The sequence below is a fragment of the Callorhinchus milii genome, unplaced genomic scaffold, assembly GCF_018977255.1.
Source record: "Callorhinchus milii isolate IMCB2004 unplaced genomic scaffold, IMCB_Cmil_1.0 Scaffold82, whole genome shotgun sequence".
In the NCBI taxonomy this organism is placed as follows: Eukaryota; Metazoa; Chordata; class Chondrichthyes; order Chimaeriformes; family Callorhinchidae; genus Callorhinchus; species Callorhinchus milii.
The window spans coordinates 161134-180293 of NW_024704823.1; the positions used below are offsets into that span (position 1 = coordinate 161134).

The following is a 19160-nucleotide window of genomic DNA, read 5'->3' on the forward strand; positions in this document are numbered from 1 at the left end:
TTGGCTGCGAAGGCTTACGCGTTAAGCATTCGTAAGTGTTCATCATTCATATCGTAGTGGCATTAGCAGCATCATAATTTATCAGTCATCATAAAAATCAGTCAGTCGTAATTTATCGACCATCATCTGGTGCCATAATCACAATCAGCATTTATGACGTGTACGTTTCTATATCGATCATATTTCTTTCCATAAATGTTGTAATCATTACTTATCGTAACACAGTAATGTAGCAGTTATTATTATCACCATAATGTATCATTCATCTGTCAGTGATCATTACTATAATGTGTCAATCATGATTTAAGGATGATTAGAGTATATTAATGAATCAGTCATCATGATGAGTCATGATCTATCCACTGTTGGATGAAGGCTTCCCCAAGCCGTCACAATTTAACGGTCTCATGGTGGAACAATCCACGTAGTTCCGATAAACAAAACAATGTCATCGCTATAGTGAGCTGCCTCCCTTTGGCGTGGCATTACATTGTTAAAATCATCTTACCTTCCAGCTATAAATTTGCAGACAATAACACCTCCAGTCCATAGATAAAACCAATGTTTTTAACACATCCCATCGGCCGCACAGCCTTGTGAGAGTGCATCATTTCAACAGCATTAGTTCAAACCAAGCAAACCATCGGTCGGATTTGAAATGCAGTGTCTAATCAGCAGTCAAGCTTGCTTGAACTAATGCTAGTGAACTACTGTATCAGATGTGTTTTGTCAAGAGCCCTCTCTGTCAGATGTGGGTCCTGGGTTAGATGCAAACATTTATAATAAATAACGTCAACTTAACAATGAGCGTCGTTAGGGAGAATATATAGCACCAATAAATAAGACGACAATTGGCGTTGTACATTAAACAATGTCAACTCACATTTGAATTTCCCGCCAGCTGCATCACATTTACGCAGATTGCCTTCTGATTGGCTGCCACAGCTCATGACGTCACCGCTAGACGTCCGCACGTCATCAGCCGATGTCGCGCGCCGCTGGGAACATGGAGCGAGCGAAGGCGACGCCGGGGCCAAGGTGGCCGTGTCGTTCGGCTTCAGCAAGAAGATCGACCGCTCCAGGGTCAAGGAGGCGTCCGTTCTCCACGATGAGAAGCCCAGCGCCGAGGAGACGGACTTCGTCACGGGCGTGGAGGGGAAGGAGGTCGTGAGGTTCGCGAAGTGGACGAGCGTCGCGGCCTAAAATTAGAGGTTTTGACACGGGCCCCCCGTCTTGCCTGGTTTTGTTTACCCGAAATGCGCACCGTTACCGGGGGTTTTAAGCAGGCAAGCGCGGGGGGTTGGCAGTGGAAGGGACGCCTTGCAATTCTATTAATCAACTTGAGTTTCATTCATACTGAGTGAGTTTGTTTTAACTTAGTTTCCCTGATTAATAACTCTAACGGCGTCTGGTCTATCCACTGCCGAGTGAAGTTTGTAAGCCGTCGACTGCGATCTAACAATCCATCGTTCGGCACATAGGCTGAGAAGACACCAACCACTGCGCACTTGATGACTGCCTGTCGCCTGATGAAGCTGGTTGTAATTACTGGCGAAACGTCGTACTCAAATTGTAAATGTTGTGGATTTGCTCTCCTACACACCGGTGCTGTACTAGTCATGAATTGGCATGTTCTGTTTACTTGACAAACCTCACTAATTGGCTGCGTCGGGTGGTTGACGGTTTTAACAATACATTTATATTTACGCGATCTAACGCAGAAAAACCTGTATTATGCACTTGATGACTAAACGCTTAGCATAACGGCTACACGGTGTGCTGAATCAACCACTATATTGTGTCCTACCTTAGAATGCCGATTTAAATTAATATCGAGGATGTTACATATTTGTTTACCAATCAGATGCATGCGTCGTGTAACTACTTCACGTGTATATTTTGTGTGGATTGGTTTGATAAAAGTTCAAAGGTGGTCCCTGATAGGTCGCGAGGACTGAATTATGGGAACCACTACCTGAATGACAATTACAATAGAGTGCTGTTACATGGCAAGCCATTACAGGGGTGTGTATTCCCCAACTCGTTAGTATCTTGAGATGTGGTTATAGTCAAGGCACATGTCGATACAAATTGAGAGTGCATTTTTTTGTTTCTAATGTTTGCAGCGTCAAATCCAAGGAGAAAGTAGGGGAGCTGGTGATTCCACTGATCCAAAAGAACCGCTATGTGGGCCCTGCACTGGAGAAGCACAATACCACGGAGGGGCAAGAGAATCAAGGGCAAAAGAAGGACGATGTGGAATCCAAGGCCATCCAAGAGCTGCTGGAAGGTTAGGGAGACGTTGTGTTTAACTTGTGGTAGGCAGGCTGCAAGAGCAATGCTCTTGGGTATTTGACCAGGTATGGCAGTTAACGGTTGGAATCGAGAGCTTTTGACGAATGGGTTGGTGGATCGTAGATTTATCAAACCCACAAATAGGCTGAGGTGGACTGGGTATGAGATTGAAGTACAATTTCATGAATGTATTTTGTCCAAATCTTCCAGTGCAGGACCCTCTTTAACAAGAGTCTTGAGTATCAATGAGGCTTCCCTGGATAAATAAATAATATACGATCACATTGTCAAAAGCAAATTATTGACAGTGGGACTTTCCAGTTTGGACTTAATATAGAGTAATTTTAGTGCCGAGAAAAACACTTGAGAATATTTGGCTGCTGTACATTTCTACATGATAAGCCATGTCATTGTTTGTGGCCAGGTCGCTTCTATAAAAGAGCTGTAGAGCTCATTGAGCCTAATCTGTGAAAAATAATAACTTTGCATTGTTTGCAATGTTTTATTTGTACGGGTCGGTGTGCTGTGCAGAGTCACGGAGGTTCCAAGAACTGCAGAATGGGGGTGAAGAGGTTGATGAAAACCTCGCGATCCCACTGCTCATGCAGAACAAGGTCCCTGAGGGATACGAGGATGGGGACAAAGTGGACGTCAGTCTGAGACCCGAGTCGGTGAGTGCTTCACAGAGATGGCTGGAGTGGTGGTTAAAAATGAGTGTCAGGTGTCTGTTAGAATACGTTTTTGAGGGACATAGAGATGAGAGGGGAGAGGTAGGCAGTGGAGAGTCCACGGAGGATTTTTGAAGTCAGTATTATCTTCAAATGTGTTTTCATGCTCTGTCATCCTTTGAGTGTTTGCGTTTTAATGAGCTCTGCATTCCTTCTCTTAGGCAACGGAGGCAGACTACGCTGCAGTCCCCATCGAGGCGTATGGCTTGGCAATGCTAAGAGGAATGGGTTGGAAGAAAGGGGAAGGCATTGGCAGAACTTTTAAACAGTAAGTCTTGCAGCAGCAGTCTTACAGCTTCAGAAAACTACCAAACTCTGCACACTGTAATGTGGACTGGGAATATATCGATTCATCAGTTAAAATGTTATACTCATAAAATAGAAAAATGTGTCCGAATGTATCACAACTTATGTAAAATATATGTAATTCATGTAATTATGTATCATAAGGAAAATGGAACAGATGACTGCAAAGGATGAAAATTAAATGACAATCCAAAATGGTTAAAACTCATCGAATCGGCAAAGGGGTGGTAGTGGTGTAAATCATTACACGTCTGGTGTGCACACCTCTTTAAACACTCTGCACGCCCGTGTACCTCTTGCGCACAGAGACGTGAAGCCTATTGAAGCCGAGGTGAGGCCAAAGGGCCTGGGTTTGGGAGCGGACCGCTCGGCGGCCGATGCCCTCAAGGACATGAAGCCTCAGCGGCCACTCAAGCCGGGCGAGAAGCGCCCAGAGGAGCAGCCCAAGGCTACGCGGCCGGCGCGTTTGTGGTTGTGGAGAAAGGGCCACACAAGGACCTGTATGCGAAGGTACAGCAGCTACACTTCATTAATGAAACAGTAGATTTTTGAAAATCAGTTATGGATTGGGTTATTTCTGAAAGTCATGGAATCCGTTGACGTTTAAGGAAATTGGTGTGCACATTCTAACAGCACAGCGCATTTTAATGTAATTGGTTAGCGGCAGCCATAATAAGGCACTCACCGTGTGGTAAGTTGGAATGGGAAGTTGCACTTGTATTTTTCATATAAGACACTTCGATATGTGTGGTAAAATTATTATTAACGTTTTTCATTCTTTGCATGCGATTATGAAAAACACTAATAAAAATTAACAACCCGAATAAGAACCCATAAACTCGCCTTGTCTTCTGTGCAACTTTCTGAACATTGGAATGGTTGTGGAATGTATTGCTAACTTTGCCTCGCCAGGTGGATGGCTTGGACCCAGACAACGCACGCTTGGTTTTGCGTCTGGCGATCGGGGAAACGTGATCACCATCAGCCAGTACGCGACGCGTCTGGTGAACAAGGAGGAGTACGAGAAGTACAGCAAAGACCTCAGTACGTGATTAACAGTTGCTGCATCACACTGCTTTGGAGTGGCGCTCCGATTGCATCCTCTCCTGTAACAGTTTTACATCTGAATCGCCCACAGGTCGCTTAAGCAAGGCGCACAAAGATAAAGAGAAGCAGGAGAAGAAAGAGAGGGAAAGGGAGGATGAGCACCGGGAGAGTCGCTCCAGCGGCAAGAGGGATGAGGGTAAGAAGAACTCCCATGACGGGAGCAAAGCCGGCAGACCGAGAGACGACCGGCACAAGGACGACGACGACCGACACGGCAAAAAGAGGAAACACGAAGATAAAGACGACGGCCGGTAACAACTTTGGCCCTCGACTGCATAGCATGAACCTTAAAACTGGTTGTACAATGTGTTTTTATTTGACCGTGCTTTCATTTTACTTCCACTCATTCTCTGCTCTAGGAAAAGCAGCAAACAGGTGGTGGCTGCGAGTACTTCCTCGAAGCCGCGCTGGCTGCGCAGGGACCTGCGGGTCCGTTTTGTGGACAAGTTTTACAAGGGAGGCAAATACTACAACAAGAAGGTGTGCCACAAGGTTGCAGCACTGGTGCGATATATTCTGCGTGTCCAATGGTGGTACAACAAAATAAAATGTATGGATATTTAATTTTGGATCGGCTTACTCATCTGCTTCACGTGCTTTTAGTTGCTCTAGAAACCAAAATCTCAGTGACGTAGAGAGCAGCAAGTCAAATTAAGAGGTTTTGTGTGTTTGCATGTGTAGCACGCGGTGGGCAGAGTGCATTCATATTAAGACAGATCTTGCCCAAGCTCTGTAGTCCTACATTAGGATGTTTGTCCAAAGACTGGAAATATGGAAAGGCAGACCATGCTGGGATGTGAGAATCGGAATATGATTAACCCTGGTGAGCACCTTTTGCTTCTTGATGAACTGTGTTTACCTCTTTCCTGGCAGATGACGGTGGATGATGTGGTCACGCCAGAGATATGCGTTTGCAGGACAGAAGAAGGCCAGATATTGGAAGGTATTCCATCACCTGCTTTCTCCTCACCTCAACAAAGGCACTTCTAAAATCGTTAAAATAAAAATTCCTTGACATTGTTTAAAAGTAATTTTTCATATTTTTATAAAGTATTACATGCATTACTTGTGGATTTTTTTTTATTAAAGGAATCGAGCAGTCCATGCTGGAGACCATAATACCCAAGACGGACAAGGATTATGTCATGGTGGTACTGGGGAAATACAAAGGCCAGGTCGGTACTCGTCAATGAAGGTTACAATTTACTGCAACCCCAATTATGTGCAATGGTTTGTGTATAGCCTCAGCAGTCTTAGGTGATCTTACACAACTGACTTTCATTAGTTTCCCTAGCAGTGAGCCACAGGTAACACTGTGAAGAACCAGAAACTAAAGCGTCCTTCCACCTCACCACGTGTATTTAACCCCCTTGCGACTGAGATATTTTATACTGATGAAGATTGATCTCTCTTACATTTTGGGTGTTCACAGCACTACGGCGGCTAGCTCTGATGATCTCCAAATAATTGTGTGCAACAACCTCCGCAGGTGGGGCTCATCTTGAACAGGGACAAAAACAACTGCCAGGCGACCGTGCAGCTCACGGGCCAGTCGGACCAACTACTCAAGCTCAGCTACGACGACATGTGTCACTATGTGGGCGAAGTGGATGAGTTTGAGTGAGTGTGCACGGGGACTCCACCCCACGATCCACCTTGCCGCAACCCGGCAGCTTGCCGCACGAGTTTGACGGTGCAACCCAAAAAACTAAATATTTCTGCGGCTGCACATGTAGGTTGTGTCACAAGTGGTCTTTAACATGAGTTTTGAGGGTTGGTTCATGGGAAAATATAATTGAATTGACTATCAGATGCACCGCCGTGATGTTCTAGTGATGTCACTGTGGAGTGACTGCCGTACTGTTTGATGGCCCCACGATGATGTCGATGCAGTGCCACGGCAACGTGCATGCAGTCACTTCAGGGTCTTTAGCATCAACGACACTTTAAACTCGTGTATTACAACTTGGGACAGCCTAAGCATGCCTAATGTGTACAACTGTGTCAATCCACTGCTTAATGAAGACCTCCCACACCAGTCATGGAGGTTATTTGACCATGCTTCACCACATCGGTTCGTATGGTTTGGTGAAGGGGACGCTCAGGATCAGTTCTGGCATTACCACTGATATTAGTTGACTAGAAATCAAACTTAGGTTACCTGGCTCGCAGTGCATTGCTCTTTAGTTTTTTGGGTGACATTAAATACAATTCACACGTAACTCGGCACTCCACATACTGCTTATAGGGCTCCTTATGGCAGACTTAATCTATACCCAAGATGCCTAACCTGAAACCAGCCCTAACTATTCACTGGCAAGCTGGTGCAAAGTTCGAGGCTAGTTGTAAACCTGGTTGCTTACAAAGGATGTTTTTCCCAACTGAACAAAGTGTTTTGCTTCCAAAAAGGCTATTTGTGATAGCACTGTCACCTCTATCATTGCATTTTGTTCTATTATAACAGGGCAATGCCTGTCTGCATTCTGTCGTTAATGGCAGCGGAGAAATGTGATCTGAAAATCACGTGGTGTTTAAAATACAGCCAGTGGCTGCTGTAATTGATGATGATCAAGTGAGCAGACTCCTACTGCCTTTTTAGTTCATGGGCCACAGCAGAATTTGGTACCACAGTTGGTGTATAGGGCTAATAAATATGGCTTGTGATAATGTTCATGAGATAAGGTTATTGCATAATTAATTTTTAGTGCCAATTTTTTTTGCAAAACTCGATTGTTTTTTTTACCTAGGAAAGCTTAACCGAGTTTCAAGATTTTTTTTTAGGAGGATCCTGTCAAGTTTTTGCAGTCGGGACAATACTATAATCCCAATTGAGTCATTTGCAGGTAATTGTCCAGCACTGGGATTTTCGATCAATACCAGTTCCATTGGCTGGTTCTATTTGAAACCAGACATCGAATGCAGAACAGGGGGAGGGGAGACATCCAATCTCCACACAGAAAGGTGCCCAACTTGGAAATCGAACCACAGGGCGTCTTGCTGTGGGGCACAAGTGTTACCACTGTCAACCTGCCGCCAATCGGGTGTTGCCAAGTACGGCATTCGGTCTTGGCCCATTGAATATTTTGTTAGGAATGTAAAGATTCAAAGATTTCCATTAAAATCCATTCTTACGCTCGTGCAAACATGCAGGGAATCATGCCCCTGAATCGCAAAGTTTTGTTGCAGTGGTGAACATGCCGAAAGGTCACCTGAGAAAGCATGGTCATCATGGTAGCTGGCTTATCATTGGTGGAAACTTCCATGGGGATTGCCTTGGAGTGTGTTTAACATTATATATTTAATCTGCAATACTGTGTATTGCTCAAATGAGTGAATGTGCTGTCTGGTGTAGTTACCTAACCTGTACTTCCACATGTTTGTGGTTTAAATTTATATGGTTCAATACATTTGTACATACCACTCAGCAACAAGGTATTTTGTTGGGTTGATATAAAAAAACACTTTTGTAATAAATGTAATAGTCCAGTGGTTTTCTCAGTTGGCGTTTATTGTTGTACATGGTGTGGCTTTGATTTTATACTTAAGTTTCTATACGCGTACTTTCCATACTCCATATGGATTCTTTGTATCAAACTTTTTTTATTCGCATTTCACACAAGGTACTTCCACAAGTGCTGCTTCACAAGTATCACATTTACAAGAGTAAATACTCCAGTTTTTATTTTATATATAAATCAGTAATTTTTATGAGCAATCATTCAAGCTCTGCGTTTTAAACAAGTGCTCTCCATTTTGCAGCTGGAAACATTTTTCCTCTCCCAAGTCTTGGGGCAGTGCCAAATCTCCTCCCAGTCCAAATTCCTGAGAGCTGACTCCATCATAGCCTGCAGACGACAGGGCTGACGAGCTTTGGGAGAGTCAGATTTCAGGTTTGGGTGCGTCTTAACTTCCCGAAGCACCTTCGTAATCAAGAGGCGACGATAATCATTTTACCGGGTAACATCCCATCGGGTGCACTAGAGGTTGGCTTCGTAGCGGTCGCGTGACTCATGGTGCAGGAAGGCGTACTTGGCGTGCTTCTTGCTCAGAGGGATGCGGCCGAAGGGCTCCAGGTCGTTGAAGCACGGCTCGAACACGCGATCCACGGCCGCCTTGGCCTCCTCGACAGTCGCGGGCCGCACCGCCAGGATGGACAAGACGGCTCGGTTGCGCACGCACGTCTGCATGCGTGGGCACAGTTGATCATCATCGCTTCGTACGATTTGCCATTTGTGCCATTCTCAGTGCAAGGTGCGATGTTTCACAGTCTACAGTGGCACAGTTCAGGCAAGAGTGCCGTGCTATATTAAAAAAATTGTCTGGCTCGCGTGACGTCGCCCACATTGCGCATTGGCCGTAATCAGGAGTTCAGAAGCTGTTGAGCGCTGGCAGGTGGAAGGGTTTACCTCCAGATCTGGACGAGGTGGCTTCAGTGTTATGCTATACTCATATCATTTAATACTATATTATACAAAGAAAAGTTTTGCCGGCTGGTTGGAGGGAGGGATGGAGGTCACAGAAACATGTCTGAAGCAGAGCTCGAATGTTTTTCAGCGGGACATGTACTACAGTTTGTGGCCAAGGGAAATCAGTTGGAACGAGCTATTTAAATTTGAAAAGCGGAGAGCCATACATTGGTACCAAACACCACAAGGAGCACACGTACGTACGTACGTACTTGTGTATTCACTCATCTATTAGAGATTCAGAGGTGCCGTTACGTTGTTGACCACTTGGTGTTTTGGGTTGGCGCTTCGCAACTGTGATTACATTTTTTTTAAGTACCTGGTGATGGCCTTTCAGTCCAAAGTTGTATCGCCTGAGTTCGTTTTGGAAGGAGCAATCCCCACTGAGGTTCGCAGCTCGGATCTGAAAGAAATAAAATTACGATTGCCTTTTTTTTATACTTGTAACAAACAAAAAACTTTGCACGTACCACATTTTTGCATTACGACCACCGGTAGGGACAGACTAATCGTATGTTAGCATGGGACGTTCATTAAAGCGGATTCCCACATGGTGGCAACAGAGTCGGGTGGGGGGGGGGTAGAGCGGTGGGCAGTGTAGCAATACGCTACACTTGGATTTCGGTGACCCATGTATGTTCGATTGTCGAGCTGATATCGGTGGTGCAATCTTAACCAGGTCCGGCAACCCCCAGGATTGATACAGCGTAGAGAGGCCTTCATCCAAAAATGGCTGTAAATTATAATTATTGCTAGGATGAGTTTCTAGAACCATTACGGGAAAAGGAAATTAATTCTCAAATTTGCTAATCGACTCACTCTCCCGGTCAGACTAATAACTGTGTTTTGAATCGTGGTGAAAGCAGCAGCCTTTTGTGGCGACCGGGAGCACACGTAACCATGAAACCAATGAATTTTACACCCATAATGCACACACCCGGTTCGTGTAGCCCCTTTCCAATGCCACACGTCACCATCGCACGCCACCAGGTGCTCGTAAAAACAAACCACAGATGTGGCTGAATACAATAGACACACCATCTCTTTTAATGCCGCTGTAAAATGTATTGTATCTGTACCATCATGATCTAAAATGTATCTGCCCCGACCCAACTTGCACCACGGGAATTGATTATTTAGCATCGTTTCGATTACTCATTTGATAAGTTGTATATTATGATTTATAGGTTGCTTTATAGCTGTACTTCGTTATGATTTTGTTATAACCTAGGACACTCTTGCATATGAGATTATGCTGGTACCGCGAGTTCTCACCTGATTAAATAAATAAACTTGACTACAATAGACACACGAATCAGAAATACCCCTATTCTATATCGCGTAGGTTTTTTGCAATTGCACGGTCCAGGTTCTCTGGCGTGTCCTCGGGTTGCACCGTGCGTCGTTTGGCACAATGTCCGACGGTTCGCTCCATTCAGTCACCGTGTGTTCAGTCGCAAGTCACGGAACCAGTTCTTGAATTTTTGGAATCCACAATACATTTTTGAAAACGCTGCGTCTGGGGTAAAAACGATAATAGGCAAACGACCCTGCTGGGGACCCACCTCGGAGCAGGCCATGTGGTCCATTGAGCCGAACCAATCGACGTGCGCGCGGCAGTGGTCGAAGGCGTGGATGAGCTCGTGCGTCACCACGCGGTCCATGTAGTGCTGGTTCTGCACGTTGTTCTGGCAAATCACCACCTGGACGCAGGCACACCGCCAAGCGACAAACGCGTCGTGTCCTTGCGCCGTCCGCGATGAATTCATGTCATGATGTAGAAATACAGAGGGGCGGGACGGAGGATGGGCAATTGCTCCGCTAACTTTTAGACAAAAGTTTTGCCGTGCCCTCTCGGTCAACTGGCCTTCCTTCGTGGGCCACTTTGGCTGCTTTCTTCGCAGAGCACGAAAATCGCTCCCACAAAGCTATTTAATACGCGACTGAAAATAATCTCGAACGTCGTTGAGGTATTTAAACACAGCGCAATCTGTAGCCCAGGAGTGTGCAGTATTTTGTGAGCGTGAGCCAACATCAAATCTCATAGCTCACCACAGGCCAAAAGAGCTGGAGGGGGGGTTACGTGTAAACTTGGCGTACATGGGGTGACATTAGTGAAAGTGACATCACGTTCGTGAACAAAAGAAAGTGGCCGCGGTAGGTTGTTTGCAGTGAACAGCACACCCAGTTGTTCGCTGAGCGTGCATTAACTGCTGGCACTCGAGGGTGGGATTAGGGTCACAACCATGCCGTCAGACCAATGCAGTCCACGACCATAGGCTGCTGTAGCCTCTTCACACTAAGCATGTGAGGATGCATTGATTCTATGATGAATAGCGATTCTTAGGGTCACGATACATGCATCGGATCATGCGCGTAAGAATCTGTTATTTACAATTATGCAAGTTACATGCAAATGATGAGCTAGTGTTACATTTCGGAACGGAAGACAAACTAAATTGGACAAGTGAGAAACAATACAACGGAGACAGCAAAAAGACAACAAAGTCTCTTCTCGCATAAATATACCACAAAATTTATGAATTAAATATCGTTAAAAAATATGCCACCAAATCGTAATATTTCAAATCGTTTACGCAGTTAATCGTTACAAACCTACTTTAGACTGGTTCTGTGTGTAACCCTGACATCATTAAACCAGACCGCCAATCCCAGATAACGTGGCGTATGTTGGGAAGGTTTGACGAGAGAGAGTTAAATGAGAGGCCGAAGCTCGCGCCAGTGGTGACTTATCCGACAAAGCAGGATGCTTTCGATTTAAAGCTTTCGTGACTGCAGGGATTAATCTTCTTGGTTCTTTCGGTAAAGTCACGTAGAAGGGAAGTAATAAAATAATAAAAAATAAACAATAAAATAATTCTCACAACGTTTCGGCCACAACGCAAGCAGCCGTCTTCAGGTGGAGAACAGGTCTGTCACGTAGACAGAGTCTGAATGGCTTCCCTTCTACGTGACTTTACCGAAAGAACCAAGAAGAAAAAAAGCAGGATGCTCACAGGCCAAGGTCAAACGCAGGGGGTTTGTAAGGAAGCACCTGTGATGTGTTGGAGTCGAATCCCCCGGCAACTTTATTGTCGCACTCTTCGCATGAGAAGTGTCGATCCCTGTACGCGGTACTGCACAAAAACAACGCGAGCTCGTGAAGCAAACATTTGAATTGGGGGCACGGTCGCCCCCCACGACAGCCTGGCAAGACGCGTGCGTTTCTATTCAACATCCGTCAGTGGTTTCCTCACTCAAATGAGCAGTTTACAGCTCTAAGCCAGTTTTTTTATTCCACACTTGTATGTATGTCAGAGGCAAAATCTACCGACGGGACAACCAATATTTACCTCCTACAAAGCGGTGCTCGTTTTATCGACCCCCAGAAGGATGTGTCGATCCCCCACCGCGATAGAACGCAATCTTGCAAAGCAGGTTGTAAAATGCTTCCCTCTATTGTACGGACCAGAGATAACTTGTGAGATATCGGATGTAGTTCTAACACTGCGGGTTGCATTGCTCTGTCAGAATTTTGACTGAGCACAGTGATTCGCCTCAATGACACGAGGTCGGAAGCAGAATTGCGATAAAATTGGGCAAAAATGTCAGAACATTAAAAAAGTCACTTATCACTCAAAGCACACACCAATACGAGGCTAAAAGCAATTTGCAACACCGATGTGAAAATGACAATCGCTATGAGAGCTGCATTAGCACGCCCAATGACTCGCCCCATTTACAAGATCTATCACGTCTAATCCAGCATAGTCTACGGCGAAATAAACAACTGGGCTGACGCGATCATCGACCAATATTGAGCCACTTCACTTTCGTTCAACTTGGCCCAGCCCTGCACGGAGTGGATACAATAACATCGATAGAGCACACAGCTGTGCCGAACAGACGCAGAGGCTGGTTTATAAAAGACAAAGGTGCAGCCCTGCAATAGCTTGCTCACGCCACTGCAGTGGAAGTGCCTCCACTAGAGGGAGCTCTAGAGGACACCTCGAGAGGGTATTCTTTGGGTCTTTCGGTAAAGTCACATAGATAGGTTAAAATTTTATTTTTAAAAAACCACGACGATTCGATCGCAACACAAGCGATCGTCTTCCTTTTTCCCACCTGAAGACGATTTTTTGTTTATTTTTTATTAATTGTGAACCTATCTACGTGACTTTTCCGAAATACCCAAAGAATATGAATTCCTGTAGTCACGAAAGTTTTAAGTCAAGATTTAGCCTCTAGAGGGTTTTTGCCTACTCTTCCTCGCTGGCCAGACGTCTTGGTAAGGGTGGGGGGTGCTCACACTTTACCCCACCACACCGCGAACTGCCGGTGACTTTTGGTCCATCGATTCTCGATCGACGTTATTGGTTGTCATGAAGTCAGCGAGACACGAAACTCTATCACATCGCCCGACAGGGTCCCTCCTCAATGTTCAGTCGGAGGATCCTTGTCCCGGTGTCTAACTGGGGAGTTGTTTGGCCCTGACGATGGCTGTTGGTGTAGCAGCTTGTGTTGGTGCTCGGGATGATCGATTATCGATCGCTGCGTTGATAGCGTTCGTCGTGATTTGTTTGTATGTTGAACTTTTTTCGCACCGCACGTAGCCAACCGTGCTTCTCGGCAGGTGCCGATTTCTCACTGAACAGAGTGGGCCCGCGTGAAGGCAGCGAGCTTCCACTCCCCGTCGGTGCTGAACGTCTGTGAAGCGACGGTGGAAAAGAGCTTTATAGCTCATCAGATTCCCCCAGTTTAGATACATTCCTCATAAAGTGGTCCGACACTGCTCGGTGGACAGAGGCGGGGGGAGATCTCAGCAGGAAGAGGGTTCAGGATCGGACATCACTCGCCACCGATAGCAGTAATCGAACTCTGGTTAAGAACGCAGTGCGCTAACTACCGCGCAACGGCACCAGACATTGAGTTAGGGTTAACATAATTAAGCGTTCGAATAAAAAATAACCACGTACCACCCCGACCTCTTCAAGGCATCTTGTAGAAGTTTTGCATACGGATCTGAAAGAAACAAAAAAAATGCAGGTTGCACCATTGGAATAAAAGCAGTGCATTAAAATGGGAGTATCGAAACATCTGTACGAGATAGCGTGGTTACTTAGTGTGAAGTGTGCTGTTGTATATGCTGTCGTGCAGGGCGGTGTGTAGCGCATGGGTGTGGTGTTCTTTATAGTGCAGTGTGCACCATGGTGTGTGGTGTGTCGTGTGGTGTGTCGTGTAGCGTGGTGTCGAGTGCGGTGTGTCGTGTGATATGTCGTGTGTAGTGTAGCGTGGTGCACAGCGTGATGTAGCGTGCTGTGCGGCGCTCTTACTCGACTCCAGCGCGACCTTTAGCATGTAGTTGCACCTCAAGCTGGCCACGAACCCGCGCTTGAATTTAGGCACCAGCCGCTCGGGGAAGAGGTGCAAACCATGGCGCTCGTCCCCAGAGCCCCGTGTCCCCGTGCCGTCTCCACCCACAGACTCCCGTGTCCCCGTGCCGTCTCCACCCACAGACTCCCGTGTCCCCGTGCCGTCTCCAGCCCCAGACTCCCGTGTCCCCGTGTCCCCATTACCCGGCGCGGCGTCGCCCACGTTACCCATGGGCGCGGCCATGACGGTGTGACGTCACGCCGCCCCACCGCCCACGTGCTCAAAGGCGCTTGGGAAATTGGCAGCATGCCGCGGATTGGCCAGCAGCATTAGCAACACGCATTGAATGAGCTCGCTCAAGTTGATATAACTCATTGATCATTATTGGTGGGTAATTACTTCTGCGTTCGTTACAATGCGACGAATGCGGCAGTGGCAATTACGTTGTGGAATTAAGTTGCGTCGCCTTGCCATATGCACACTTACACCCAATTTTCCTCTTTTTATCAAAACGCTCAGCACGTTCGTCAATATCACTCCCTGTGTGTCTGTGGCCTTGAAGGAACAAATATAATAGTCGACGTTTTGGACAATGTCCCTTATTGATAGCACGTAGATAGCCAGGCCAGAGAGATGGATTGCACAGTCGCTTTTCTTGTGATCCACTCCTTCTCTGTGGCCTCTAAATGTATACGCTATGAAGTAGAGCCATTGCCCGAAACGTCGCCTAGTATATACTTTTTTCCGTTTAAGGCCACACGCAGTGCTATTGATGACTGTGTTGAGTGTTGTTTGCGCACCACTGCCAATGCAGCAGCAGGAGCATCACAAAATGTTTCGCTTTGTTGATCCACTGTCGGATTGGGTGCCTCCCCAAACCGTCGCCACCTCTCACGGTCTCTCCATGCCACAATACCAGCTCCTGCACACGAGCCCATCTCTTCGTCGTCGTCGTCATCATCGCTCCATCTCCGCGGTGGATGTGCTCTCGGGCGTGTTATCGTGATCACAAACGCCTTGCGTGGTTCCCGTGTCCCCCCCCCCCATGATAGGCTTTGGTGTGTCCGCAGGTGTCCAAAAAGAGGGCCACGGATTCATTGTGAATGTTTACAACAACGGATAATAAGCAGCATGACCCAATCAATGGCACGGGTCCCAGAGGACGTCAACCAAAGGGAGATGGAGCGATGACTCTAGCTCGCGTGTGCAGGTAGATCGTTGCAACGCAGGATTTTGAGAGACGGCGGCGGCGTTGGGAGGCCATCGCCCAGCAGTGTATCGAGAATGTCTGTTATTGATATGTTGAAGCTGCGCAAAATATCGCAAGCTAAGCAAAAAAAGTGCCTGGACCACCATCGTGTATGGAAGGTTGACCCAGCCATGCACGAACAGGTTGTTTGTTATGCTGCAGCGCTACCTGGCGGCCATGAGTGGGCAGTGCACCAACATACTTTGTTGCGCTGTGCTTCCTCTATACTTGCCACAGCAAGACCCTCATCCAGCAGTGGATTTACCTTGGCCAATGATGAGATAAAGGCCTTCATTATCTCCATCACAGCCCACACCGCCACCACTACCTTCATCATCACATACGTCTGTGGAAGCAGGCACCTTGCTATATTATACATCCTGTTACTGCCATTGTTACACGGGAGTCGTTCGTCTCGCTGTGCATGCAAATATAGATTTTATTTCCAGCGCTACGCGAAGGTTACGCGGGTCACAACTTATCTGGGACACCGCCGTCTTCCTTCCCACACCACAGCTCTTGTTGCCGGGCTGAATCGGCGTGGGTGGAGACACCAGCACACGTGGTGATGTCTCCACAGATATCGGAATTCTGGGGTGGGGTGGAACAACGTTTTGCCAGGCGAGGGTCACGGCCACCGTGAGCGTCGTGGTTTGTGCGGACAACTGCAAAATGTTTTGACGTGGAACAATAAAAGGTTCACTTCAGTCTGGAAATCTGTAAAATATGTCCCTGTTCTCCACCACAACTGTCTGGGTGGAGAGGGCCAGGGTCAACGGGTTTGGGTGTTGGTGTACCCCCATAAAATATAATGTACGAGAAATTAAACTCTGGATATGGTGACGAGATACCCACAACAACAATTTGGACACAAATCCTGGTCTCATTGCATCCGCCCCTTACCTCCCTTCGACGAGGTGACAGGGGTAGGTGCTGATGATGCTGATGACAGGACCTTGAGACAGAGGTGGGACAAAGTCATTGTTATGCAAGTCCAAGTCGAGTCTGAAGTCATCAAATTCATGACTCGAGTCTGACTCGAGTCCAAGTCACATGACTCGAGTCCACACCTCAGAGGTGGGACAAAGTCATTGTTATGCAAGTCCAAGTCGAGTCTGAAGTCATCAAATTCATGACTCGAGTCTGACTCGAGTCCAAGTCACATGACTCGAGTCCACACCTCTGCCTTGAGATACTGTAGACGGTAGCTGGGCACTGCGCCAGGAGCCAATCTGTCACGGAAGACGAAGTGGCGAGCAACGGCGCAGAGGCATCCAGGGTAGCACCACCCGAGCGATGGAACGATGAGATTTAGCCGATGTGCAAGAGTTAGGAGGATAGCGACATCGTGTGACTGCGAGAGATAGCGACGGTTTGAGGAGGCCTTTATCCCGCAGCGGATAGACCATTGCTGATGAAGACAATGATAAGTGCTTCACACAAAATCTCCAGTGTGGCGCAAGATGAAGTGAGAGCGAAGAATTGGTAAGTGGAGGACTCTTTTTAGGAATAGCAGGGGGGGGGGGCATCTTCTCCGCCACTCCATCCCAGGATAGGAGCGCAGGTTGCACGAGGTAGGAGAAAGCGCGGTTGCAAACGCCTTGCGTTTTGTGTTGCATGCCAGGCACGTAGCGAGCAGCAGCAGCACGGCGTAAGACAAGCTGATGAAGTGCCTTTCAAGCAGATTTAATGCTATATCTGGGATCGCTTTCTAACATCGGACCTGATGGCGGAGAGGGGTTTGGGTGAAAGTGGGTCAATGTATAGAATGAAGAGGATGATGTGGAGGAGGGGTCCTATGGGGGCAGATATGGAGGGGGCAGGTGAGAGACAGCGTGGGAAGGGCAATGGAGGAGTGAGTTGTTGAGGCAATTGGAGAGGTGCGCAGCGGTGCAGCTGAACCAGAGCGACACGTGCCAGAGGGGCACCGGCGCTGGGCTACGAGGAGGGGAGAGGCAACATTGGACAGGGGGCACCGATTCATTCCTTGCACCAGGGTCCACGCCAACCATGCTACGCCACGTGAGGGTGTTGACCGTGCAACAGTTGAAGGATCTCGCAAATGAATTCATCAATGATGAGCTGTGGTGGCATCGATGGTATTGGCCGTGATGGTGTTGACCTTGACACCATTCCCTGCATTTCTTCATCAGACGTTGCCCGTCCCCAGAGCCATCGTAACAAGAAGTGGGTCGCGTGGAGACGGGAAGGGGCCGAAAGACAGAGACACAGGGCCAAACACAAAGACAGACAGCCATAGAGGGAAACATACAGACAGACATGGAGAGAGATCCTGGAGACAGATACATGGAGTGAAACCAGAGGGACACGGAGAGAGACACATAGAGAGCCACAGAAGGATAGATTGAGAGAGATAGGGAGAGGCAGGCAAAGACAAACACAGAGTTATACAGAGAGCCACATAAATAGACAGAGGCGGACAGAGAGGCAGAGAGACTGGCGCAGATACATTTTGGGTTGGAAGTGAGTACACTGTTCACGTGCACGTGTCGCACACACAAAGAGACAGACGGAGACACGGGGCAGTGATAAAGTGACACGGAGAAACACACAGAGGCACACAGAGAGCCACAGTGGGAGACAGACACATCATTTCCCCCCCCCCCTCTGAAGGAAGGAGGCCCCTGTGCACGTATGCCACCGCTTCTCTCCGTCTCTCGTTCTCTTGTCCCTCTGCGACTCACCCCCTCCTCGTATCCATCCACCATCGCAGAGCCTCCCTCCACCCCTTACTCCTGGGGGAGGTGCGGATGGAGCTGGAAGCTTGCCCCCGTCGCCTCCTCCCCGTCACCCGAGGCTATTTTTAGCCGCTGCTGCCGCCGCTGTTCCTGATGTCGTAGAGGCCACCCGATTTGTAAATCCTCAAAGTGGCCCGAGCAGATGCAACGAAAAACAAATTGGCTGTCAAATTAGAGAGCCGAGCGCTGTTAGCATGAGCGCGCGCGCACGCGCGTGTCGTGCACAGGTTGGTGTGTGTCTGTGTGTGCATATTGTGGGAGCGGTGGCGTAGTGGTTAGCGCACTTGCGCTACGAACACGACGAGCCGAGTTCGATTTCCGTTCACGGCCAACATTCGTGGCGAATATATAAAACCGGTCTCTCCTAGGTCGACTCCGCCTTAAATGAGTTCTGCACCTGGTGCGGTGTGTAAACATCAGCACTGGGGAAACAAAGGCGGGTGGCGTAGTGTTGGGTGACCTCGTGTACCGTGCCGCCTTCATAGGTTCTCGCGAACGACACTTGCCCCTACAGTCTGTGGAGGCTACAATTGGGACCTTTAGCTTTGTCCGTATATGCGTAAAGTTGTGACGTTATTGTGAGCGCCCTGTGGTATGAACCCAGAAATCTGGATTCGAGCTCCAACCTGGGCCAAAATCAGTGGTAAATATCCTCATCGACTTCCCATCGATTATGTTTTATTAACTTCATCAAACCGCAATTTATTCTTTAAAACGAATGGGTGCCCTGGAAACCTGCAGTGCCGTTCAAATGCAGCGTGCTTAGAACAAATGTTAACACCTATAAGGCACTGTAGTTTGTAATGAAGAAAAAAAGAATGGATAATACACTGTAACATGATAACAAATGTAATGTTAATAGCTTCAAAAAGTCTCC

General features: G+C 47.4%; 2 protein-coding genes across 2 annotated transcripts; one reads left to right on the forward strand and one right to left on the reverse strand.

The window, feature by feature from the left end:
* Positions 1-948: 948 nt before the first annotated feature.
* On the forward strand, positions 949-6060 carry gpkow (G patch domain and KOW motifs). The gene is given in 13 exon segments (XM_042345720.1): positions 949-1172; positions 2127-2290; positions 2827-2966; positions 3185-3291; positions 3636-3771; positions 3774-3839; positions 4242-4290; positions 4293-4373; positions 4468-4687; positions 4796-4916; positions 5310-5379; positions 5526-5611; positions 5926-6060. Coding segments are annotated over 13 exon segments (1599 nt in total).
* A 2353-nt stretch (positions 6061-8413) lies between these two features.
* On the reverse strand, positions 8414-14518 carry LOC121851651 (mitochondrial inner membrane protease ATP23 homolog). The gene is made up of 6 exons (XM_042345721.1): positions 14236-14518; positions 13879-13924; positions 11958-12039; positions 10468-10605; positions 9222-9305; positions 8414-8617 (listed from the first exon to the last, which is right to left on the reverse strand). The coding sequence occupies exons 1-6, from the start codon at positions 14516-14518 to the stop codon at positions 8414-8416; spliced, it is 837 nt and encodes a 278-aa protein (XP_042201655.1).
* Positions 14519-19160: the final 4642 nt, after the last annotated feature.